The sequence below is a fragment of the Grampus griseus genome (assembly GCF_964374135.1).
Source record: "Grampus griseus genome assembly, chromosome: 6".
NCBI lineage: Eukaryota > Metazoa > Chordata > Mammalia > Artiodactyla > Delphinidae > Grampus > Grampus griseus.
Genome location: NC_139000.1, coordinates 61,799,040 through 61,825,994, shown reverse-complemented (window position 1 = coordinate 61,825,994; position 26,955 = coordinate 61,799,040). Strand labels below are relative to the sequence as shown.

The window sequence follows — 26,955 nt, the reverse complement described above, 5'->3', positions numbered from 1 at the left end:
TCTGATTGATGCAAGGTGGCCTCCTGTAGTGCTCTGTTGAAAAATATTCCGAGGACAGGTCTAAACTCAGCAGGAAAAAATGATGTAAGTCATTAATTATGACTGTACTGTATATAGGAGAGAGGAAGGACAACATTTATGACTGTCCTTGTTTTTGAGAAATGCTCACTGAAGTATTTATCTAGAGGTAAAGTAATATCATGTCTGCAGCTTTTAAGTTGAAGAATGTTTAAGGAAAAGTGTGTGTGTTTGCGGGGGCGGGGGTAAGAAAGAAGAGAGAGAGAGAGGAGAGGGAGGGAAGAGAATGAGAAGGTAAAGGTAACATGTGGGAGAGTCTGGGTGGGGTATATAGTGATGTTTGGTACTGTTTTTGTTATGTAAAGTCCAAAATTATTTTAAAATACAGGTTTTAAAAAATATTTCTCCACATATTTGTAAATTTTTCCTGCAGATAATATAAATAAGAAATACGAAGATTAAAAGCAGCAAAAGTTCATGTAGTACAGCTTCTTGCAAGGTGGTAAAACCAGTGCCTTTGGGAAAGTGAATGGTATGTAAAAGCTCATGTAAGGACAAAAAAATTCAGAAGGAAACCCATGCAGTTGCTGCTTTAGTAGCAATACTAGAGTATTTGATAGCCATTTTTCATCTTTCAAATCTAGTTACTAATTAAAAACAGAAAAATAGGTTGATTCCTTGCAACTGTCTCCACTTCTAGAATCTTATGAATACTCAAGAAACCTAGCTTTTTTCATTCTGTCAATCTAACTTACCATCTGGTCATCACTGATGAGGTTCACTACAAGTTTGCTAACTGTCTCAAACACGTCAGATACAATGTGCCCAAGTGACGTCGTAGTCCTAAGTTCCGAAGTCTATACTGAGGATGTGCTAAGGATAGTGAGAGAAGGAATGCCCAAACAATCAATGCTATCTGGGTACTAACGTAGGCTGCCAAAATAGACTATTATTTCTTTTCAACCCAAACCACATAGACTGTACCATATGTCAATACATACACAATTATAAATGATGTCTTTTTTCTTGTAAGTTCTTTCTTTTCACTCTGGAACTTCAAAACCTCATTCCTGAGTAGGAAGAGAGGATGGCAAAAACTATCAATAAAATGTGCCTTTTGTTTGTGCACCTAACAGAGTAGCAAAACAACTCTTCCATTTCTATGTGTTGCCAGTACCCCTGACAGCAATGGTTTCTGCAGCTGACCATATCTGAGGATAGAGTAGGTCCTGCAACCAAGAAGAAATTCTGTTGTATCACTTCACAGCGGAAGAAAGGTTCCTTTCTCTTCTCTTCTCTTCTCTTTTCTCTTCTCCTTCCTCCCTTCCTCCCTCACCTCCCCCCGCCCCCTGCTGCTTCTTTTTCTCTCCCTCTCTCTTTCTAAGTCAAATGTCACAGTAACAGGTAATAGGAAGAAACATGTTTTAGTCTTTCTTAACCAAGAACCTAAATTCCAGGTGAGTGGAATTGGCCAGTGGGAAGCAGAGGACGGATTGGGGTTCTGTGTTCCTGTCCAAAAAAGTAATGTTGCTAATGCATTCCAAACCCAAAAATTAGAATTAGGACTAAGGTGTACTTTAATTTACACATTAAGCAAATGCTGAGTCCCTAAATGATTGGGTGTTAGAGAAACACAAGCATTGATTAATCATAGCTTCTGCCCTCAGGGTGATTATAGGGAGGGAGAAAAAGACAGCAGTTTTATTAACCAAGTTGAAATATACAGCTGAACATTTGGCCCAATAATAAAGTGACAAATGAAGTCAGGTACACAGGATTTTGTCAGACTCTCACCTTGTGGAAATCTGTAGCTCCAGAGACTTATAAGTATAACTTAAATAACCATGTGCTTTTACTGCAGAAAGATTGTGTCAATGAACAATGTTTGAAATACCATGAAATCATTAAGTTTTATAGTGTGACGATAAAATCACTGATCTAAGTGATTACATTGGTGGCTCTGTGTATTATTTTCTGCACTACTGTGTTATCATCACCTTGTAAGATGGTAGAAGGCTGGACTATGGTTTCAGATTCTTACCCATGAAATCCAAAAAAGGGCTTTGTCTGTAATCAACTATCTCTTATCCTTTTCTGTATTCTGAGCAGTGACTACTTTTCTCTCTTAAAACCTATGTGAACATCTATCAGAGTCTTCATATTTTCTACCCATCTGCTTCTGGCAGGAGGCATAAGGCCCATAGGAGGAGACTGTGGAATGCTTGGTAAATGTTTCTGAGCGCAGTCGTCCATTCCATTACCTTCTTGTGGTGGTCTTGCCCGTGATTAGCATCAGCCACTCCAAGATCCTGATGGGTCAGTTGGTTTTTGTTTGTTTGTTTTGCGGTACGCGGGCCTCTCACTGTTGTGGCCTCTCCCGTTGCGGAGCACAGGCTCCGGGCCCAGCTGTTCCGTGGCATGTGGGATCCTGCCGGACCGGGACACGAACCCGTGTCCCCTGCATCGGCAGGCGGACTCTCAACCACTGCGCCACCAGGGAAGCCCTGTCAGTTGGTTTTTAATTCACCTTTTTCAACAGAAAGGACTTGCCAGAGTTGAAGTGGTCATTTCTTACTTGGGCACTAATCATTCCTGGTGTTGCTTTTGTGCTCAATGCCAAATTTAGCAACCCAGATGTAGTTTGTGCAGGACAAGAAGTTATTTTACATGTAGCCATGCCCCTCCCCCTTCTTCTATGAAATACAATAAAAGGACAGAAGAGAAAGATAATAGGACAACTTCTAATCTCATCTTTTCCTATAAGTATGAAATAGTTAAGCCATTAATCAAATGAGAAAGACAAAAAAAACTAATGCTTAATGAGTGCTTACTATTTAGTAGGCAGACTCCCAGCTACTTTATGTATATTAAACTCATTATGTGCTTAAAGACACATAGCTGGTAAAAGGCAGGGCTGTGATTCCTTGAATTCACCTTTACCTATTCTAAAGCCCATACTCTTTTATTTTCTAAAATTCTGCCTATTTATACTTTTTCTTATCAAAATACAATGTATACTTAGTGCAGATAAAGTAAATAGAACAACAGAGCACAACAGAAAAAATTTAAAATGTCATTCATAACCCCACCATCCAATGATACCCTATAATGTTAACAGTAGTATTTGATTCCAGCCTTTTGTTCTAAGCATGTAAATATCTATAACCATTTTCTCTCTTCCATAAATAATCTTACAGTATAATTTTAATAGCTACACAAATTTCTATCATATGCAGATAAATAGCCTACCTACCATTATTGGTCATTTAGATTATTCCATTTTTTTTCAATCATACATAATACCAAAGGTACACACAAACTATATTTTTGTACAAATTCATTATTATTTTCTTAGAGTAAATTTTTATATTTATCTTAAATATTACTGATACCAGAATTGCTGTGTTGAGTATCTTTTTTTCCCCTTTTTTATTTTTATTTATATATTTTTGGCCGAGCTGTGGCGTGCAGGATCCTAGTTCCCTGACCAGGGATCGAACCCCATCCCCCTACAGTGGAAGCACGGAGTCTTAACCACTGGGCCGCCAGGGAAGTCCCCCCTCTTTTAAATACAGTGTCAGGTTTACCACTTAAAAAGGTGCTTGGAACATACACTTCCGGCAGCAGTGCAGGAGAGTGCCCAGTTCTCCCCATCCTTGCCAATACCTGACATTGCCGTTCTTTTTTTCATTTTGCAAGGAAGTCAAGAAAGGCTTTTATTTTAGTCATGTACATATCGAACTAGGAGAAGCTCACTGAGCTTTCATTGTATTTTACACCTGATAGAGCATCCATCTTAAGTTATAAACTCATGGCTTGTAGGCAACAGGCTGGAACATTTTTTTTTTTTTTTTACCTCTTGATGAACGGTTATAGTTTTGTCTTTTTGATGAACAACTGGAATTGCCAGTTAACAAGTATAATGAATAGAAGTGTCTGAAAATGGCATGGTCTGCTTTGGGAGCCAGTGAAGTCCCCATCACTGAAGAAATTCATCAAAGGATGGATGATCAATGGGTGAGGATGCCAGTGGGGAATTGGTCTAAAGGCACCAAGGAACCTCTTAAGTTCTTTCCCACCCTAGGGTTCTACAGTGGTCTTTTCTATTTCTAGAGTTTATTGACTCTGTCTTTTTGCCTCACCAACTGCGGTATGTTTTTATACAAATAGACTCTAACTGCTGTCCTTTGCCAGTAACCCATCCAAAGTGGGAGCACTGTAAGTTGTGTTTTGAAGCTATAGATATATATTCAATACCAGAGTATTTACTGAATCTAGAAAACTAGCTGCAACATGAGCTTCTGAGAGTCTCAATTTTAAAATTATACACACACATATGCCTCCACAAATATATGTCTATAATTATAGCTAAAGGTATATAAGAAACTATAGGTATACTTACATATATTCAGAAAATTTCTAGGAGGATACATAGAATATTATTCATAGTAGTTGTCTCTAGGGATTGGAAATTGGGAAGGGGGATGTAGGGAACCTTCATTTTCTACTTTAGATCCTTTTGTACTATTTGCATGTTTTAATAACAGCATGTATCATTTCAATTATAATAATTTAAACATTTTATGAAATTAAGGGAAAACCTGGAAACAAAATTAACATCACACCAATAAAGAGCTAGTAGTAGCTCTTTATGATTAAATTCTCAGCAAAAGAACTATAGGTAGTTCTGTGACTTGCACAGCCGTGAAAGTTGGACTTTATCACCATGAGGAAGGACTTTCCTTCTCAGTTTCGGTCTCAAGCTTCGTTTGGTCGGCACCAAAACAACAAAATCAACGTAAATTTAGTTAAATGTCTTTTGCAAAAACTAAATAAATAAATAATCAGAGAAACTATTATAATCATATCCTGGGCTATCAATCCCTGAGTTGTGACATATATCTCACTGTTTGGGGTGCTGGTGTTAAAACCTTTCTATGTGTTTCCTGAGGTGGGTACTAATATAGCAACAATTTTGTTCTGCTCCCAAATATATGGAAAGTTGAAGACTTACATCTGCCTCACTGCAGGCATCCTAATTTAAAATACAGAGAAAAAAAGAACATTCCGTAATTTTAATTACAAATGGATAATCTGATCATTTTTTACATAAAAATAAGCCATGTTATCCAGAATGTTTTTTAAAAATTAAAAATTATTCTACAACAGCAATGTGATGCTGATAGTAGAGGGGAAATACATGGGAATGTGATGTGCCCCCTGGCACTTAGAAATGAGGGAAATTGATTATCCTCTGAAAATCTGAAATCAATAATAAGACATCAGAGATCAAGATTGAAAACTCACCCTAAAGACGTCCAATATGACCAACTCCTGATTGATGGGATTAACATTTTGAAGAATAAGATGTGTCAGTTAGAATACAGGCTGAACAGCAGTGGACATGCTGGCAGACCCAACCAAGACAATCAAGGGAAATGGCTGTCCTGGAGATGCCAAATGCAGCGCTGGGTCCGATAGTGCCAGGATACCATCAAATTTCTATCTCACTATTGTGCTGATCCTCTGCTTCACCAGTCTTCCAACTGTCCATAAAATGGGCCTTCAGGGAGAGGGCGAGTTAGTAATATATTATAGTTCCAGTTTTTTGGGTTTTTTAGATAAATGTATTTATTTATTTATTTTGGCCGTGTTGGGTCTTCATTGCTACATGCGGGCTTTCTCTAGTTGCGGTAAGCAGGGGCTACTCTTTGCTGCAGTGCGTGGGCTTCTCATTGCGGTGGCTTCTCTTGTTGCGGAGCATGGGCTCTAGGCACGCGGGCTTCAGTAGTTGCGGCACTTGGGCTCAGTATTTCTGGCTCGAGGGCTGTAGAGCGCAGGCTCAGTAGTTGTGGCACACGGGCTTAGTTGCTCTGTGGCATGTGGGATCTTCCCGGACCAGGGATCAAACCTGTGTCCCCTGCACTGGCAGGCAGATTCTTAACCACTGCGCCACCAGGGAAGTCCCTAGTTCCAGTGTTATACATCACTTTGTTATGAGTTGATTTGAAGGATATTAATTATATCTTCAACTAAAGAATCCAGTGTTCTGATTATGCCAGATCTCTAGGAGCAGAATCTGTTTGGTCATCATGGGCCTTCTAAAGTCTGAACAAACCTAAGATGGTTTTGAGCCATAGTTTCTTGGTGGCCATTCTGCCTTCTCCATGTGGTAGGGATCATCTCGTGCCATGTTAGCATTCTGATCCAACTTTTAGAGGTTTTACTGATATTATTATTATCAAAAAAGAAAAAAAAAAACTCAACAAAAAGGTTATGTTAAAATGGTATGTGATGGAGGAGAAGTACATTCCAATGTGAAGACTTGGTTATTTCTTCAATAGAGGAAGTGTTCTGATTAAGTCAGATTTCTGTGGATGGAATTTGATTCTAGAAGAACTATTGAATATTTGGATAATCATTTATTATAAAAAGCAAAGTAATGATATTTTCATTTTAATTAGTAACTAGCTGAGGTTCATATAAGAGAATTGACAGAATAAATATTACCTAAACATTTCTTAAATTCTATCAGGAATCTGTTTATATTACCTAACAACCCACAGTGCTTACCTCACAAGTGGGTGAGGAGTGAGAATGAAATGACGTAATACATGAAAACTGTTTACAGTGCCAACTGACATATTGTAATCATCCAATAAATGTCAGGTGACATAATAAAATATTATTATGTAAAATAAGAAAAGTGAAATCCAGACATTTTAAAATTATGTAAATGTGTATGTGCCTATATATGCAGGCAAAGACGTAGAAAAAGACCTGAGAGGATTCACACCAAACTGTCAGCAGTGGTTTCTTTTGGGGTAAAGAGTAATATGGGGAAGATGTATTGGGAGTAGGTAAAAAGGGACTTTTGTTTCTCTTTATATCATATTTCTGGAAGTTTTATAATGAGAGCATATATTTAATTTTGAAAAGGAAACAATAACAGTTTTAAAAGAATACCAAAAGATCCACTGGTAGTTGTGGGATGAAATCACTGTAGAAATATTCAGTCACAATACATAGGCACACTTCATGGTGCTGAGATATAGTATGGTTTGGGAGTAATTTGGATCCAGCGGATTGCCAGTGGTTCTTGTTTGAATGAATGGCTGGGAAACCACTTACGGTGACCTACTCAAATTATTTAACCCCTGTAAGCCATAGTTTCCTTATCTGTAAAATGAACATAATAGCTATATATAAACATCCAGCACGGTGTTTAGCCCCTTCTTAAAAAGGAGAGTTATTCGGGTTTTATTTATTTATTTATTTATTTTCTATTTATCTATTTTATTTTTTTTTTGCGGTACGCGGGCCTCTCACTGTTGTGGCCTCTCCCGTTGCGGAGCACAGGCTCCGGACGCGCAGGCCCAGCGGCCATGGCTCACGGGCCCAGCCACTCCGTGGCATGTGGGATCTTCCCGGACCGGGGCACGAACCCATGTCCCCTGCATCGGCAGGCGGACTCTCAACCACTGCGCCACCAGGGAAGCCCTATCAGCACTTTTAATTCCTTGTACAAGGCACATTCGCCATGACAGATCTCCTCAGCTTTATCTTTTAATCTCAACACTTACGTCTGATTTCCACTATGGCATCTTGTACATGCTGACGTGCTGGTTTGTAATCTTTCTCTGGCAAAATTATATCCCCATTTTATCTTTTCAACTATCTTGTGAACTCATCAAGGCAGACGCCTTCCTTAAGGGTTTTCCTTAAAGTTTTGTTCAATTAAAAAAAAAACCTAAATGATAAAATAGTAAAGATAGTATTGAAAGTATTATGGAACAAATGATAGAAAGCTCCTAGCCTACTCTGAATCTTTTCCAAAGCAGTTGTGACGTTAATGTAATGAAATTATGATCTTTTCCTCTTTTTGAGGAAATATAAAGTATATTTTTTATTACAAAATAGGCAAGCCATTTATTATGGGGGTGCGGGGACATGAAAAAGATCAATAAGAGAAAATATTGATAAAAACGAAGTACAATTGTATCCTTCTCAAAAATTTTGACATTTTGATTCATGTTCTTCTGGTATCATTTATGTGTGTTTGTGTCTAGCCCTGTGTATTGCCTAGAAAACTTTATTAAAGCAAGAGTTGAGGAATCAGGTGGGGTATTTGAATGCTTTAATAGTAAGACAAGTAACTAGCTTGAAATTGTTTCTCTCTCACTGTTACACGGCTGCTGTGCCAATATGTACTTGCTAAAAATATGGGATCAGGACACAATATCTTCAAATTAGTTATTCATAATGGTACCACATTAACCATTCCAGCGTGACACAGAATTGACTAAAATCTGGAATACGGCATCAATAGGTAGTATATACTTCATTTCAAACTATACTTTGATGACTGAACAGTAATTATCTAGGAAGGCAAACTTGGGAGCGTCCATTAGATCCCTTCTAATTCCAGGCTCTGATTCATTAGTGATTGCCTTTATAAACTTATGCATTTCAAATTTTTTCCAGAGTAAATCGATGAAAATAATTTTCACTCTTAAACTAGAGGTATGATATGGACATTATTGAGATAGCACTAAAATCCTTTGAACGTCTTGTAAAAGAAAAGTGCAGTATAAAATGTATTACTAAGTGGTAAACATTGACTTTGACAGAGATTATTTACATTTACTGGAAAAATATTTCAGATGTTATGAGGCGTTCTAAAACTTAGAGCAGCAGTTGATAAGTAATGCTTAAAGTCTTAAGAAAATTTTGTAAAAGGAGTCTGCATAGACAGTGGAATGAAAAGTCCAATCATAGGACAGGACCTCTTCCGAAGACTGACTTTTTAAAGTAGCCATTTTGTACTATATTCCCAAGGTCTCCAGGCTGGCCTGGTACATTGTTGGCACTCAATAAATATTTGCTGATTATTGAGTGAACCCATATCTGAAACAGCCCTTGACATGCATCCTGATGGCTTCTGTTTGTTGGTCCCTTAGTACTCTAGGGATTGCTGACTTACCACAGATATATAAAAACTATTTTGAAGAGAAATTATTGGGATGCAGACGAGAATGGGGGAAAAGCACAGTACATGGAGTCAGATGATATGAGTTCAAATTGTGATTCTGTTGACTAGTTAGCTATGTGACATTGGCCTGATTTCTCAACCATCTCTAAGCCACAGTGATCTCATTTGCAAAATGTGGATGAAAATACTTATTTCCCAGTATGACCTTATGCTCAAATAATATGACAGATCGTAAAACACTGTGAATTGAAAAGTAGTGAACGAATATAATTGGGCAGACTTCGTACCAGAAGTCTGACATCTATTTCTGATTTCATTATAAACTTCCTATGTGTATCCCTGCATTTGCTTATTGTCAAATTTCCTTATCTTTAAATTAAAAATAAAAAATATTTTACACATTGGGAAAATGTGCTCTCTCTCCAGAACATCTGAATTGGCCTACTGTATCAAATATATGCCTGCAAGTTTTCTTTTCCAATATTTTCCTTCCCACACCCTTTATTATGTATTGTGCTATTTATGTTGTTAATAAGGGTTTCAAGGTGAAGAAGTCTGGCCACAGAAACAGTCCCCCGTCCACCCCCAACTTCCATCTCTTTCATCTTGCTTCCTTTCCACCTGTATCTCACAGACTTCAAGAGCATTGATTGTAATATTTACAGAGAAGAGTTAAGGAAATGATTCATCTCATAAAAGGAGATGAGAGAGACAATGAGAAGATCAGGTGCATGTAAATAAGTTTAAGTTTTGAGACTCCGTCCCTGCAAGTCTAAGGTGCCTTGTGTCAGTGGTAAGTACATCAATCCTAATAGGAAAAGAAGGAAGGCTTAGTTCCTGAAAGTCTCTAGAAAATCCTGTACATGGCTAAGGTGTTTCTTACGAAGGAGTTCTGAGGGCAGGACTGAACGAAGCCTGATAATTCCAGACCATCCAGAAGAAAAATCTGTGAACAACTCAAAGTAAGGAGCATGAAATGTGTGGTCAAGCGTTAGACCAAGGAGGCTGACTCAGTGCTCGTAGAAGAGAGCAGAAAAGAACATAAAACTCACAGGGGCATCGCCCAACTTCTCGACATGGGGATGCCAGGAGACAGGAAGAACTGCACAACTGCATCTGTTCCATGTTTATAACTAAACTGCCAAGTCTGCATAAAAACAAATCTGTTGCTTTGCAATTATGCTGAAGCTGGGGTTTTTAGTACCCGTAAGAGTTATGTTAAAATGGGGGAAAACTGTCTCATTGGCAGGGGAATATACCTGTTTTCAATCCTTTCCCTCTAAACTCCCATAGCCAATGTTATCATTTGCTCAATAAAGGAGACCTTTATTAGAGTACAGAGTTGAACACAAAACATCTGTTCTGACATAAATTCTCCTAGGTTCATAGATAACTATGCTTCACGTAGAAAACATAATGAATAGTCAGTTTAATAATCTACCCCTCCTGTTGTTGTTGTTTCTGCTTGCTTTTTTAAAATGTATTTATGTATATACCATAATCATTATGCATAACAAGATCTGGCTTGGGGAAACAGATTTTTATTAACTCTGTGACATTTTCATTAAGAAAAATAGACAAGGCTGGAAAATGTCTTTTGTTGAAAATAACCAGATTTTTTTTACCCTACAAAATTCTTCAGCACACTAGGCTTTATATACTACAAATAATAAATGGCAAATGAGTGCAAGAGATTTGAGAGCCCTAAATAGGCTCCTTGAACTTTTTGTTTTGTAATTTGAGCACCCAGTTAATTACCAGGTATAGTCAATGCTTAGTCAATACTTGTTGAATAACTAACATGTATAACCTGTGGTGTGTGTGTATATTTAGTGAAACATGAATAGAGTAATAAAATCATTTGCATTACACATGTTGTATGAATACACACACACACATATATATACACACACACATACATAGACCTATATACGTATGTCTCTATATATTTGCATTCAAACTGGGAAGAAAATGGATTCTTGAGACATAAAAACTAAAGTTCTTAAGTAAACCAGCTTAAAAGATCTTGAGAGAGGTTTTTAGAGCCCTTGTGTTGATAGTGTGGTAAAAATTCTGAGCATAGGACATGATCTCTGAAGAATGGCTTTTTGCACTAGTATATTTGCCAAGATTACTTTATGCTTGGAATTTATTCCCTCCCAGTGTTCCAACTGCAAAAAGAGAGGAGCTAAAGTAACACCACCGGTTACTTCTTTTTCATGCAAAGCCCCAGTAGATCGGTCATTTATGTTGAAGTGGCTGAGGCCCCTGTTGTAACTTTCCTCCTTTCCAAGCTGGTGGAAAATGCTGTTGTTTTGTGGTCATCTTCTTAAAAGGATTAAGGAAGGAATCATTTCCTCCAAGCAGTTCATTGTACGAATAAACCGAGGTCCACAGAGGTTAAGTGACTTGCCTGAGTTCATGGTAAGTAAATAAGTGTCTCCCTCTAAGTACATCCGGAATAACAAGTATTCTCGGACCCTTTCTAGTCCCATTGTCCTATTCTTAGGCTAACATTTGCAAACAGCACGGAAAACAATTGCAGATTGAGGACTGACGGGGGAGGGTAGGAAGTGGTCATTAGCAAATCCCTGGGCCTGGGGATCACCTGCTCTTTTGGATCAACCATGAGACAAGCTATTCATAAGGACATCAAGGCCGAGTGGGCCATTGTTTTCAGAACCAGCAGTGAAGAATCAGCTCCACAGTGGCCTAGGAACTGCTCGGCTGCTGCACCAAGGGGCGGGGCGGTGGTGGTGGAAGAGGAGTGAGCCAGGAAGAAGGGCTGCAGGGACTCCGCCGCGCCACCTTTCGGCAAACCAGGAAGTATTTTTACAGTAAGTGCAAGGGACCGAGCCACCTTTTGAACTGAAAGTGTGAACGGCGCACAGCAGGCCCCAGATGCGTGCAATAACTGCAGACCCCCTCGGCGGGCTTATGCCTGGGAGGCTGCAGACTGGCATCTCAATGGTCAGAGCCAGGAAAAGGGAGTTGACGTCAGAAAGTACACAGAGCAGGGCAGGCTCTGCTGTCTTAGCAAACCGTGACCGAGCAAAGTCTCGGGTAAACAAGCTTCCCGGCTGCTGCCTCCAGATGCGCACCCGCTGCGCGCTCCCCTCCCCGTGTTTCCCACGCACCCATGGCTCAGCTCGGCCGCCCCGGCCGCCCTCTCTGCCCCCGACCGCATCTTCCAATCTCCCGGTGCTTCTGCGCGGGCCCCCACTCCCAAAGCTGGAGAGCCACACTCACCATGTCTTGCCTGAGGAGGTGAAGCTTGGTTTCCAGCCTCTCCAGGGCGCTACTGGAATGGCTAGGTTGTGGGGAGCCAGAGGTTGGGGAGGGCGAAGAGGAGAATGACAGGGAGAGAGGGAAACTGCAGCTGCTGCTGCTGCTACTGCAGACTCCGCCACCGCCGCTGCTCCCCCCGGCGGGGTCTCTGTCCCTTTCCTGGGGCACCGGCTCCTCCCCACGGAGCGAGCGCACTAGGCTGTCGGGCACTTTGCGCCCTAGCTTCAGCTCGATGTCTCGGAGGTCGGGCAGCGGGCCGTCGTCCATGACTTTTGAAGAACGATGAAAATGGTTATAAAACGCTACGGATGAGAGGCAGCAGGGGCCTCCACGTCTGCCTGAAGATCAGCACACCCCTACCGAGCCCAGGTCTCTATCCTCGGCGGATCAAACGGTCCGCTCCATAACCGCCCGCGCGGTATCAGCCCTGAAATCCGCACAGGATGGGCGGGTCGCCGCCGCGGTTCCCGGGGCGCAGTGACTCCCTCGACACTTGTTAGGATTATAGAGCCCCCTTCATCCTCTTCCTTTTTGGCTACCCCACTGCAAAGTTGAGTTAATTGATATTGCAGAGAGGGGGAAATTCCAAGTACTAGAGACCGAAAGACAAGAGGGAAATGAAGTCTGTCTGAGCTCTATGGGGGAAAAAAATTCACATTGTTAAACTGTCCGTTCACATCCCAGCGCCATTCACCACCTGCCCATCTGGTACCATGCGACACAAAATAATGATGTGGCCACACTCCAGGGTAGTTTCATTTTCCAGCCATATGTCTCCAAGCTTTCGGAATATCCTGGATTGTCAGAAATTATTTCTAGTCAGTGATAGAGGAGGTCGGTCGTGTGCATAGATGCATAAAAAAGAGAGTTCGCTTATCAGGAGTTTAACGGCTTCCTCGAGGCAGCACAAATTCCCTTCTTCTCATTTAGGCTGTTAGATCCAAGTCATTGTGTTCCCCCAAGCCTCGGAAACTTTAAGCTCCGCTGGCAGGTGGACCAAACCAGGGCCAACCCCTGTACCGTAAAACACAGGCAAGAAGAGCAACAGAAAATTTCCTACCCCTGCTGCCAGTAGTAGTTTCAACATCCTGTTTTAGTTGGGAGTGTCTAATACGGGGATTAGATTTTCAGTTTTCCCAACGAAATTGCCGGGTAGCTACAACTTTTAGGCCTGGTAACAATAGAGGCAGAAGAATGACTTTAAATGTAGTGTCATTCCCTACCCCCCATCTTCCTAAATGACAAAACTTTAGCTTTAGAAGCCTTTCCTAATAATTTTGTACTAATATACAGTGTAATAAATTCACCAAAAGTTCAGTGAGAATGTGCAACCAAAGCTAATTGTCTTACCAAATGCTACATTGTCACCGCAAGCAGATGTGAAAAATAGCCAGAATAATCTCTATGACTACTGAGGATAGTGGTGGATTTTAAAAGGAGAAGGTTGCTGAGATACTTATACTCAATATTCTTTCTCCGTAATTAAGGTAAAACTAGTCTTTGATAATCTATCTGTATTTTCCAACTATTTGAAAGAAACCCAAAGCCTGCCATCTACTGATCGGAGATTCTTCTACCAAGTAAGTTATTATGAGCTATATGGATCATAGCTTTGATTCAACATTGAATTCGTGTTAAGAATCTGCAAGTAGAGGGTACTATTTTCAACCTAGTAAGCTCTGTTTGGGGTTCCATTACGATATTTCAAAATAGGGACCCCTCTCTTTCTGGGACAAGTAAGTATTTGTGTTCTTGGTCCTTCCCAGAGACATCACTCAGGTTTTACCCTTATAAGCACATGGGCAAATACATCTCAGAGTACTTTCTTAGCTGAGCCTCATCCAGGAAGCCTAAGGATAGATAGGAAACAAGCCTTCTGAGTGAAATATTTCACGTCAGGGAGAAAGTTGCTAAAGTTCTCTTGTCAACATGTCAGAAATTGTATGTTATTTCTTCTCTTAAAAAAGAAATGAAGAGGGCTTCCCTGATGGCGCAGTGGTTGAGAATCTGCCTGCTAATGCAGGGGACACGGGTTCGAGCCCTGGTCTGGGAGGATCCCACATGCCGCGGAGCAGCTAGGTCCGTGAGCCACAACTACTGAGCCTGCGCGTCTGGAGCCTGTGCTCCGCAACAAGAGAGGCCGCGATAGTGAGAGGCCTGCGCACCGCAATGAAGAGTGGCCCCCGCTTGCCACAACTAGAAAAAGCCCTCGCATGGAAACGAAGACCCAACACAGCAAAAATAAATTAATTAATTTATAAACTCCTACCCCCAACCTCTTCTTAAAAAAAAAAAAAAAGGCTTATTGTGGGTGAAAAACCTGTAAAGAAAAAAAAAAAGAAATGAAGAAAATAGTTGTAAATTAAGTGGCCCATTTTAGAGTTGGAACAACCATTTATGGAAGCAAAGGAGAACAAAACTAAATCTCAAATCACTGATAAAACTACATGCTCTGTCCTAAATTTGGAAAACCACAAGCTCATTGGATAAGAATTACACTGTAACATGTAATTATGGAAAGCCTGAATTTCAGTAAAGAAGAGGTTTTTACTTTGCTTTTCTTTGTTTGTTTGTTTTGTTTTTTGTCATAAAGCCCTTACAAAGTTCAGCATAGGGCTGGCTGAGAAGAGTAGCGCGTAAACACAGTATCTAACTTGAACTTGGTCCATAAAAGTAGTTTATTGTCAAATTATCATCAGTGTAACTGTACAAAAAAGGAACACCTCCTTTGCTGTGAGTCACAGACAGTAAAATTGTATTTGATACCGAAGATATTCAAAAATAGAAAACTATTTTTTTCATTTTAGATTTCTGCAGAGAAACCATCTCTGAAGGTAAAAACATGATCTGTATGTAAATCAGTATTTTGTGCTGGTGCAATATAAAACAAATGTGGGCTTTTTAAGAAAAGCTTAGTTATGATAAGCCTTTTAAAATTTCTCAACTTAATGCTTTATGACATTTTAGTTTAAAAGAGAGATGTTTTGAATGCCAAAATGATAATTTTCAAAACATATTAGAATCACAGTAATCTTATTAGGCCTCTAATTGACTGTGTTAACCCTGTCAATTACTGCTTTATGTTGTCTGATGTGAGAAAATTCCTTGCCCAAAACGTTCAAAAATAAGGATCTTTTTTTACTTTTGGGTCTTGAGAATATTTTGTTTGTCTTCAAGATTTTTCTATGATGAAAAAGAATGTGTGAGAGGTTTAACTAATTGCTAACTGTTAGCCCTATATTATACGTTGATTTGAGGGTTTAGTTGACAAGAACTGCAGTAGCAGGCCTGGGGAGGAAGTGAGGTCATCAGCAAAAAAGAGGGCCCATGGAGAGAACAGAGAAGAAATAGGAGGGAAAAACTCTGCAGAGCAATTCTTTATATTTATCTGGTCCCCCTCTCTCAGCAGTGCTCCCTTCCTGCTCCTGCTTTTCTTGTCCCTCTCCAGCCACCTCTTGTTTCCTTAATTGATAGCATCTTCCAGCAACAACCTAAACTCAGGATGTTTCCCCAAGACTAATATACTGAAAAGTAAAATCATAAAAGTAGTTACTCTGTTATTTGTGTTTGTGATATAATTTTCCAGACCCAGACTACCTTATTATATGCGTCCTTTTCTGACTGCCTTATTGTATGAGCTGGATTTGCCTTTGTTCCATTTAGAATGCCTAAGGAATCTAAGAATGGCTATTAAACTATGGAGAACTTTTAAGAGACTGGGTTTCTTCCCCAGTTGGATTGTGTTCACAAAGAAGGAAAGAGAGACTCTTATTTATCATTAAAAAAAAAAAAAAAAAATCTGGTAGCTAATGAAGTGGGAACATTGTTGGACTCAGATGACAGGTTTTAAAAGAATGCCTCAGTCACAAAAACAGAGTGATGTGGTGCAAGCTTTACACATTCCACCCTTAGAACACTTCCTGGTATGAGACAGTGTTTAGAGCAGAAGTAGACTCAGCAAGACTTTGTATGGTGTGAGTAATGCCACTCCATAATCTGCTGCTGGCCTTACGGTGAAAAGAAAAAAAAAAAAGGCCTTCTACCTTCTCTCTGGCACGGATTGAAAGTCTGCAGCATTCCCAACTCTCGCTGGCACAGAGTTCAAGGACTAGGGCAGAGTCTCTAACCTGAGATTCCAATCCCCACAGTGCAGAGTAATTTCAAACAGTTAACAGCCTCAAGTTACCTTTAAGAATTTTAGGAAGTAACTATGTAATGGGTGTCAGGTTCTTTAAATCTTTGTTTTAAATGTGTAGAGGTACTGTTCCTATAAATATTTTTGTTCAGCTGATGATGTGTTTAACAAGGAAGGTGTCATAGCAAAACTAAAGACTGTTGATCCCATCCATACATAGTGGAATTATATATCTGCTAAAGCTATGAAGATTTTACCCTGCCTGTCTATAGAGTCATTTAATTCAATTATAATTTTGTAGCTTGGTTGGGTCTGTTTTACTAAGAAAAATCATCTGGTTTATTACCAACTTGAACAGCTTATACATGTGTATGCCATATATATCCCTGTATCATCCATCTATCTATCTATCTGTCTATCTATCTATCTATCTGTCTGAAATACCTTTCCCTAAGGAGCACAGATCCTTTAAATAGTTCTCTGATTGGAGTGTAATTAATATGTATAATCAGAGCTAAACACTTTCCTGAGAGATTTTCTAGACAATACTAAAAATAGGTCACCAGCATCTAAGTCTGTCTTATCCCCTCTTCATAATCCCTGTCAAATCTCTCTGTCTTCATTGTTTGTAATAGACTCCTTTATTTCCTTTTACTTGCTGTCCTGAGCTCTGAATTTCTACTGAGAGGTGCATAGCAGGGCCCAGAAAAGAGATATCTTTAATGAAGCTAACCACGAGCTTTTCCTCTGTAGTCATCCTAGTTTGGCTTACTGAATGGACTTAAAGGTTATTTCGGTGGAGTGCTGGTAAATGTTTACAATTAATTCTTTGAAAATATAAAAATATCTGGCTTGTGGCTTTTGACAGTTTTCATGGTGTAAGTATTCCCACCATGGCTGATTTCAAGCTACCAGTGTAAGCTGGGAAAAAATGAGCAGTAGCACATTTTTCCCCAACTGTTTCCACCAAACAGATACATTTGACATAAATAACCTCAAAAGCACAGATTATGGTAAAAAGTAGTCAAACAATTAGGAAGTGATGAGTTTTGATATTTATTACATTTGTCTTAGTATAATTTACCTAATTTAAAACTTATACAATGTTATTTTAAAAATAATGGCTGTGTTTAGCAACTGGCTTACAAAATTCCTAAAAAATTAACAATTGGCTGCTGTAAACTGGTATGGGCTGGCTCCAGTGTACCTCTGTTTCATAAAATCTTGGGGGATGATCATTAATTCTAGTTAAGAAAAGAGATTAAAAACTCAAAGCCAGAGAAAGCAGTTCAGCTTTAAGTCTAAGGTTGGGTAAAGTGATAATTGGGGAAGTGAGTCCCAAAGTTAAAGTAGAAAGATGAGGGGTCTCATAAAACTGTGTTAGTTTCCTGGCGCTGCCATAACAAAGTTACACAAATGGAGTGGCTTATAACAAAATAAATTTGTTGCCTTACAGTTCTGGAGATGAGAAGTCCAAAATCAAGATGCTGACAGGGCCATACTCCCTCTGGAGACTTTAGGGAATGATCCTTCCTCACCTCTTCCAGCTTCTGGTAGCCCCAGGCATTCCTTGGTTTGTGGTAGCATAACTCCAGTCTCTGCCTCCATCATCAGGTGGCTGTCTTCCTTCTGTGTCTGTGTCTAAACTTCTTTCTTCTTGTAAGGATGTCAGTTATTGTGGGTTAGGGACCCATCCTATTCCGGTATATCTTAACTTAGCAAATTAAAACTGCAACAACTGCATCCCCAAATAAAGTCACATTCTGAGGTATGATAGGGTTAGGATTTCACCATATCTTTTTGGAGGACACAATTCAGCCCATAACACTGTGGAATGATGTAGGTCTTGCAGGTCCACTTCAGACATGAGGCTGCGAATAATACGAAAGAACTGGAATCTTCGTTTTATTTGGTACTTTTTTATATTTGGCAGTGATGTATGGAGGTCACCTTGAAGGCTTAAAGCCACAGAAAAGAAATAGTTAACAGTCTCTTTTCTAATCAGTAAAAATGTGTTTATTCCTTTATTAATAATCACCTCTGAGTTAGTTAATAACAGCTATTAGCTTTATTTTTTAAAGTATGCTTTTATAGACTAGAAAACTTTGATCACAGAAACATCCCTATCTTGAAATCCAGTTACATGATCTTGGACATAATTCATAAATCCACTTTTGATATCTTTCACCAAATACCTTGACAATTTCTAAAATTGAATTTGAGGTTGGCTCTAACATTATATAGTGTAAACATTACAAATAAAAATAAAAGGCCTAAAGAAATACCCTATTTCTATGTCCTAGCTTAGAGGCAAACTTATGAACTGATTTGAAAATTATTTGACAGATTTTATTTGAAGTATTGATTTTATGGAACACAGAAACTAAGCATATTGAACTAGAACCCCAATCAGGGTAGAAAAAAGCAATGGTGAATGCTCACAGAGAGGATGGTGTCCAAGAAGTTTACAGAGAACTGTGATTTTCCACAAGAGCTTTGACCTGGAGGTTTGGCACACGACATAGAATTCCCACCTGAATGGCATGGCTTCAGGATCAATGCCCACTTCTGGTAATGTCCTATGAATATCTCAATTCCTGTCCGTATTTGAGGCTTCCACTTTCTCCTTATGCTTAGCATCATAGGTACAGAAGGGAAAGCAGAAGTGCCTTTCAAAAGTCTTGGGAGGAAGAGAAATAAACGTTTTATGCATTTTTTAATTTTGAAAAGATCATAAGGATTATATGTAAAGACACACATAAATTAGTTAGTATTATTTGGAAGTGAAAACTCAAGAACTCCCCATAGCAGAATTGCAGATCTTAGCCTTAGGACTTAAGAGCATTACTCAACAGTTGAAAGTTAGCCTTCTTAAGCTATTAAGTAAGCTTGCTGCCTGGAGAGTCAGAGAGAGAATGTGATTTTCTTTCAGTATGTATGATTCAATGAGAATACTTTTGTGACCATAATGAGACATACTGAGTATATGCACCTTATATAAAAGATAAATACTGTAATTATGTCCTCAGAATATTCAGGCAGATAGTTACTGGTTATAATGCCCATCTGATGAATCAGCAAGAACATTTTTTGAAGTAGAAAAGCACTTTTAACAGAGCAACACAAATCACAGTGACAAAGTGGAGGAAACTCTGAAAAAGCACTGGCTAAAGGGGTCGGTGTTATATATTAAACATCATTTTATGACAGATTCTTTACATATTTTGTATCATTTAATCCTCATAACAACCCAGAGAAGCAAATTTTATTAACCCTGCTCTCCTAAGATTAATTTGAAGCTCCAAGTGGTGAAACTACTCACCTAATGCTTCATTAGCATAAGTGGAAGAGCTGGGATTTGCCCTAAGTTAGAGTTTACTCCCAAACTCCTATTGTTTCCATTTCTTTGAAAGATGGGCATTAGCCCTCCTTCACAACTGTTCAGGGGTTCCACTGCTACACATATATTTTTAAGAAGTCAACACTGAGTTGCTTCCTATGTTATTGGGGAAACTCGAATTCCAAATGAGGTAGAGTTAAAAAGTGAAATAGATTAGAAAGAAATAAGTGCATTCACGGGAGATTCATTTACAGTGCATCGTTAAGGGACATGAGGAAGTTCCTGTTCTCCACCTTTGGTTTCATGTGAATTATCACTCCCTCCTCCAGCAAGGGGCCAGTATTTGAGACCGAATCTGGCTCTCGGTGGAGCCCAGATCTGAATAGATGTGGGAATTAATCCTTTCATTCAAAGGGAGCTAGCTCTGCAAGAAATAATGGAAATGGAGGAGCAGAGCAATCGTGAAAGGGTGCTGTAGGAAAGCTTGGGCAATAATCAGCACTGTGCGGAAGGTTTCATGACCTCTTGACCAGGGCGACTGCTCTTTTCCAGTCTGATGTGGCAAATGCCAAGGGCAAGGCAACTTCACAGGGGAAAGAAAAAGCCCAAGGCACACTGCCGTTCCAGAAGATAAAAGGCAGCTGAGACTGCCATTGCTCCATCTCTTCTTGTTGTACTCTTCCCATACCCAGCCCACATGTTGTAGCTGGTTTTGCAGTAGCTGACCCTCCGTTCCATAACCTTTGACGTGTTACCTTAGGCTATACTTTGGTAGTTCAAACACGTCAAGGTTTGATTTAAGAACATTGCTCAATCCTGTCGATAGGTAAATTTCAGTATGCTGTACCAGAAACACTTCATATCTGAGTTGAGTTTGCGTCAATGCTGATCCTTGGGGGTCAGTGGAAAAATGTGATCATAAACATCTGAGGTGCCATAGGAGAAGATATGGTCTCAGAAAGAGAGAGAGGGAGGGAGAGGAGGAGGAAAAAAGGATGGGTGTCGGGGGTGGGGGGAGAGATAGAGGGAGCCAGAGAGCGCTTCTGACAAGCGCAAACCTAACAGTTCCCTGCAGACAGTGAAGGTCACTCTGCTGCAACAGCAGCCGCTTTCATCAGACAGCCATGTACAAATTGGGAGCAGAAACACCTCTCATTCTCATTCTCAGATTTGGTTTTGTGCTAGAGATGATTTAGGGGGATAACAGGATACTGAAAAGACAGGTTTTGATTTCTCCTAAGCAAGTTGTTACAACTGCTTTACAAGAAAAACAGAAGGCAAAGTATTTGTTTGTTTACTTACCATCTCAGATTTCAAAACACTTGAGTTGTGACTATATCTGGGATGAATTAAATATACTGTTGATGTACATGTAAATTGATAACATTTTGAGTGAGCCGGTGTTCAAGGTTTTAAATCAGGCAAACCATTGGACTCAGCAGTTCATTTTCTAGGAATTTATTTCTAAAACGGTAATCAGCAATATGTGGAGAGATTTATTTATAAATATGTTCAATACAAAATCCCAAAGAAAAACAACCAAGCAAGCAAAAGCTGCCATGCATATAAGTATATACACATACATACATTCACATATTAGATGTATATAAAAGTCATATAAAATGTGTATGCAAATTTATCAAAAGTATCACTGTGTGGTGAGATGATGGGAGTTTTAATTTAATCTCTGTGCTTTTCTATTTTTATTAACTATAATTAATTATTAAAAAACCCTCAGAACATTGTTTTTAAAATTTCTTTTTAGTGCCTTCTATTTTATTCTTAAATATTTATGCATACATTTGAAAACAAGTGGGGTTTTTTTAACCCTAAAGAAAGAAATTAAGTGGAATAATTTTGAAGGGGAATCCGGGGGGATTTTCTAAATAGCCTTTGTTAATACTGAATATTAAAACCCTAACTCTATACAATGGCAATAATATGATCACTCTCTGGCTACCTCATGGCAAACTTGTGTTACACCTTTCCCTAGTGAAGGAGGCTGCTTACTCTGGAATAGCATATGATTTTGGAATAACACCTTTAAGTAGGGAGCAAAGAATAACTCTAGAAATTCAGTAGGATTATTACCTGATACAACGTGGAATATCATAGTCAAAAGCAGACTATATGTGACATAAAATAATGGGTGCTCTATATTTTTAATAAATGATCTAGCAAAATTATCATCCCACAGCACTCCCACTGAACTTTTTTTTTTTAACATTATCATTCAAATATGTTAACTAGAAAGGAGTTCAATCTATGAATGTTCAGTAACCCTTTCCTGGTTTGTTTGTGCCATGTAGGGTAGCAAATAACTAGGTAGGAAGGTTTGAGAGATGGGATAACATTATGGGAAGGGGCCAAAGCCATAACTAGAGTGTAGACACTTGGTTGGGTGTCCTGTGTCCGGAGAGATAGATGAGTCTCTCGGTACGTGTATCTGGATGTGTGGGAGGGAAGGAGGGTTGAGAGGTGATGGGTCATCAAATAGAAGCTAGGTGCTACACAGTTTTCCCATGGCCACCCCTGAATGTACATGTCTTACACATTCAAAGTCTCTTGGTCACTAAATCTGTAAATCTCAGTCTATATGAAGGATTTCTCAACTCACAAGAAAATTGCAAAACGTCCTAACTCAATGAATTTTCATCACATTAATCTTCATTTCCTAAGCATAATGTGAGTGTCATGAATTGAATTATTTTTGGTTCTTGTGTGAGAACTGGAGTAATCCATAATAGATAGTCATACCACAGGGTTTATTCATTTTTTCAACAGGCCATCAACTCCAGACAGACTCCTTAGGCATTTGGATCAGAGATTCATTGAAAGAATGGTTTAGTTGATATATAACCTGGCATTACATCATTCTGAGTTGTGTATGAATAGGGATTATAAGAAGGATTTGCTAGTTTGCTGGAATGTACGCTCTGTTTTATAGAACGTAAGTTTCCTCGTCTAATATAATATCTTTGCTTTGTATTATGGTACCCTTCTTAATTATATGTGCACTTTGTTTAAAATAGTGTATAAAGGCCAAACTGTATTTGACTCAGAAGGCTTGCAATGCACGTTACTTAAATAGCATTTTTATGTAGCTATAGAAATATGTAAAACAGAAGAACAGAAAATAATTAGATGAAATTATTTTTCTCTGTCTTTTAATCAGTTCTCACAAGTACAACATGGAGGCTTTTTCCTCCTTTATACTTTGGCTTTCCCACTAAGCTTTCCTATGAGTCTTTCATTAACATTTTTTTCCAGTTTCATTCATAATCATATTTTATTGTGTTCTTCTATTTCAATGACCAAGGAACAAAATGTGGAAATTTCAAACTGTTAAGTGTTAACTTTAAGAATCTTTCCCCTGTCCCCTTTTGCCATTGCTCTTTTCAGCTCTTCCCTGTCAATTTCTCTCCCCATTTTCCCTCATTTTTATCCCATTTTTCCTTTACCTATCCTGGCTGCTATCTCCTCTCTCTCTCTTTTGCTCTCCTTTCTTCCATTTTCTCTCTGTCTCTTTTTATCCTTATATTTAAAGACTAGAAATAATTAGTGGTGTCCTCATGCTGATTCAGGTTGATCTAACACTGTTTCCTTTTAATAATGTTAGCATTTATGGGGTACTTACTCGTATTTCATCTAAGCTTCGCAACTCTGGGGGGTGGGTGCTCTTACTGTGCCCATGTTAAAATGTGTGGCTTAGCTAACTTCAGCAAGCTGTGTGTGGCCACACAGCTAGGAGCTGTGTTTTATCTCAAGATAAACACTCTTCTGTCTGATTCCAGAGTCCATGCACTTAGCTTAATCATTATTGAATGCTTTCTCCCCTTTTCATCAAAAGGTCCCTTCCTTCTACTTGGTTCTAGCTTTCTGTAGATCTGCTGTAACTCAGAGAGCCATATATCCCTGTCACCCAGCACCACTTTCTCCCTCTTCCACCCATCCAATGTCCCTGTTCTTGTGTTTGCTGAAGCTTGTAGAACAAATCAGTTAAATGGGTTGGGGATGTCTTGTTCTATAGTTAGGAAAATAGAGGTACTTGGTTGACAGGAGAAAGCTTGGCCAATCCTAGGATTTGTTTTCTTAGAAAATAAATCCTGTGTTCTCTGCAGTTTTATCTTCCATCCCTTTGACAGTAGATATGGGAGAGTTTCATTCCTCTGTAAGATCCTAGAAAGAGCAAATAAACCGCCTCTATATGGATCAGGCAACAACTTGTACCTCTGCCTCGGATCTCTGATTTTTAACTTAGATAAGATTTGACAATAACCAAGAAATCTAACCATCACCATCTTATTTTATCCTCACAGTGTGGTAATTATAGCAGGAATGTATGTGCCCTTTTAATATCTTAGGAAACGTAAATACCCAGAGATGTTAAGTGACTTAATGAAAATATTAACCCAACAGCATAAGTAACTTCTTTACGCTCTTCACAGAGCTAGAGGCTTTGCAAATTTATCTCTAATACAGTGTTCTTCCTACTACCTCATGCTACATAGAATCATGTCTAAAATTAAATTTGTCATCTTCCTTAAACCAGCTATTTCTGTGCTTCCTTATTTTAATTTATGGTGCCACAGTTTGTGAGCTCAGCCTCTTTCATCGTTTAGCAGTTTGGCAATATTTACTATGTCTTTATCTCTTTTACTCTTATATTCAGTTAATCATCAAATCCTACTGATATTTTTCAATAAAAAGATTTTCTGTTTTGGTGACTCTGCTATAGTTCAGGTTCATCACCCCATGATTACATTAGCACAATTGGGTCTAAGCGGATTTTCTTCCTTTAATGTTTCCTCTCTTGTCTACTTCGTATGCTGCTGTTCCTAAGTACTTTTCCTAAAAATGCTTTTCATCATCTTAAGAACCTGTAATGGCTCCATTGCCTCTGGCCCCGGTTCTAAATTATTCATTCTGACTTTCACAGTATGACCTCCATACATGAAAAACATCTTACCTATTCAACACAATGTCCCATGCCCTCACAAAGAAAATTGCTTGTTCCAGCTGGAATGCCTTCCACATAGTTTCACACATGTGTACACGCTCACACACTGCCAATTTCAACCACTCTGCCTTTGCCGATAATGTCCTTCTTGTCTAGGATTTCCTACTTTTTTTCATATTTAAGTCCATTCTTCAGTAAACAGACTCTTTCTTCTCTCCCTCCAACTCTTCTTCCCTTCCTACTTTCCTTCCTTTGTCAGACACTTCCATTTCTATTGATATTATGTCAGGCATCACGCTAGGACAAAAACAAAGGATACACGTGAAAAAGACAATCCTCGTGCTTAAGGAACTCAAGGTCAGGTGAATCTAGTGTGTCTGAACTGTAACCACATTCATGTAAGTGTTGTTCCTGTGGTGGCTCCATCCTGTGAATTCATACTTGACTAGTAATTGTCATCGTTTTCATGATAATCAGAAAAATAATCAGCAATACGTCCATTGTGCAAAACAAAGCATCTGGCTTTGAAGATATAATAAAGAAGCATATGTGGCTTTTGATCAAGAGATTTATGATCTATTAGAGAAAGCAGATTGCATATTAACAAATTTTAAAATTCAAAGATACATATAATAATTGACAAAAGATGATTAAAAAGTGGCTCAAATAAAAAGTAATCAAGGAAGGAAGCTATGAGCCAGAAAATTCGGGGAAGACTTTACAGGGTAAATGGGTCTTTAGTTGGTTTGGGCGGAAAAAAATAAGTGTGAGTAACAATAATTGCTAGATGGGGGCAACGTACTTTATACCATTTGATTCTACATTGTCTTCTAGCATATTCTAATGCTTTTATGTCTGTGAATTCTGTCTCACCAACTTCCTGGTGAGCTCCTCCAGGAGGACATGTGTTTTCGTATGTTTATTTTTATCTCCCAGAGCATCTAGACCTGATCTGGGCAATAAAGGATTGTCTCTTGATTGTAAATAAGCATTAAACTATACAGGCAATAATACTGTGAATTTAAGTTTATCACCATCAAGTTACTTATTCTTTCTACAACTCACCCAAGTTGTATAATTTTGATTTTATAGTTGGTAAAACCCATGCGTAAGGGAATTAAATAATCTATCCAATATCTTTCAGTAAAGTTAGAAAGATCCTCAATGTGATCTGGGATTAAAACACTCACATCTTCCCATTTTCCGTTAAGATTCTTTGGAGGTATCTGTGAGAGAAGATAATTATTTGCTTTTCAGATGCATCTATCAACTTTCAAAAGTGTTCACTGAATTTCTTTTCTTTTCTTCTTCTTCTTCTTCTTTTTTTTAACCTTCTCATATATACACACAGACCTAGTGGAGACTAACAACAATAGCACTATTCTTAGTTGTACTGTTTGCCCTCATTAAATATTTCTTAGACAAAGAAGTTCCCAAAACATTATTTCCCGAACCATGCTCATGAATGCAGTAAAAGACATAGGAAGGTGCAAATTGGGAAGAATTGAATAGGATTTCAGAGTAACTGTTTTAATCCAGGATTTCCTATTTTCAAAATGTGGGTTTGGTACACATTGCTTTACTTCTCTGAATTCAACTTGCATCATGCATAAAATAAAGCCGATGGTACTTACATCACAGGATTGTTCAGAGGGTTAAATTAATTTTACCTAACAATCTTGTTTAAGAAAGGTGACTTCTCATTTCATATCAGAATTTTTTCTCCATGGGAGAAAAGATGATAGCACTTAAAACTCACGTGGCCTGAAATTAAGAATTCTGTGGTAATTTAAAAAAGTTTGACCAGCGCAGTCTCACTACTGCAGTTTCTCCATAGCCTACAGGACAATGAGAAGACCTTCTGGGTTCTCTATGAGCGAGTCTTGTGAAGTGGCTCAGCCGTGAGCATGACTCACTTGTGGCCTTATTTCTGTATGCTTAGAAGCACACAGAACGAGTGAAACTCTTTAAAAAATGGCCAAGGCACACAGTTTAAGCCCCATGGAGCTGCTAACATGATATAAGGTACCAGAGCAAACAGTTAAAATTGAAAACAGCTGTCAAGTGTTTCCAGAAACCATGGCATATACTCAGTTGTCATAGTAATCCAGCCATTGTTTGTGTTTTGTTTAATTTTCCTCGTATAAAACACCATCTACTTGTGCTATGGGTTTCCATTTGTGTGTGTGTGTGTGTGTGTGTATGACATAGAGAAATGACAG

General features: G+C 38.8%; 1 protein-coding gene across 1 annotated transcript in view; it reads right to left on the bottom strand.

Annotated features, from left to right (window-relative positions):
• LURAP1L (leucine rich adaptor protein 1 like) overlaps positions 1-13,224 on the bottom strand; it is a 44,962-nt gene extending 31,738 nt beyond the window's left edge. The window contains exon 1 of the mRNA XM_082655925.1: positions 12,260-13,224. Coding sequence (XP_082512051.1) covers positions 12,260-12,565 — 306 coding nt within the window. The 5' untranslated portion in view covers positions 12,566-13,224. The remainder of the gene's footprint in view (positions 1-12,259) is intronic.
• Between the last annotated feature and the right edge of the window lie 13,731 nt (positions 13,225-26,955).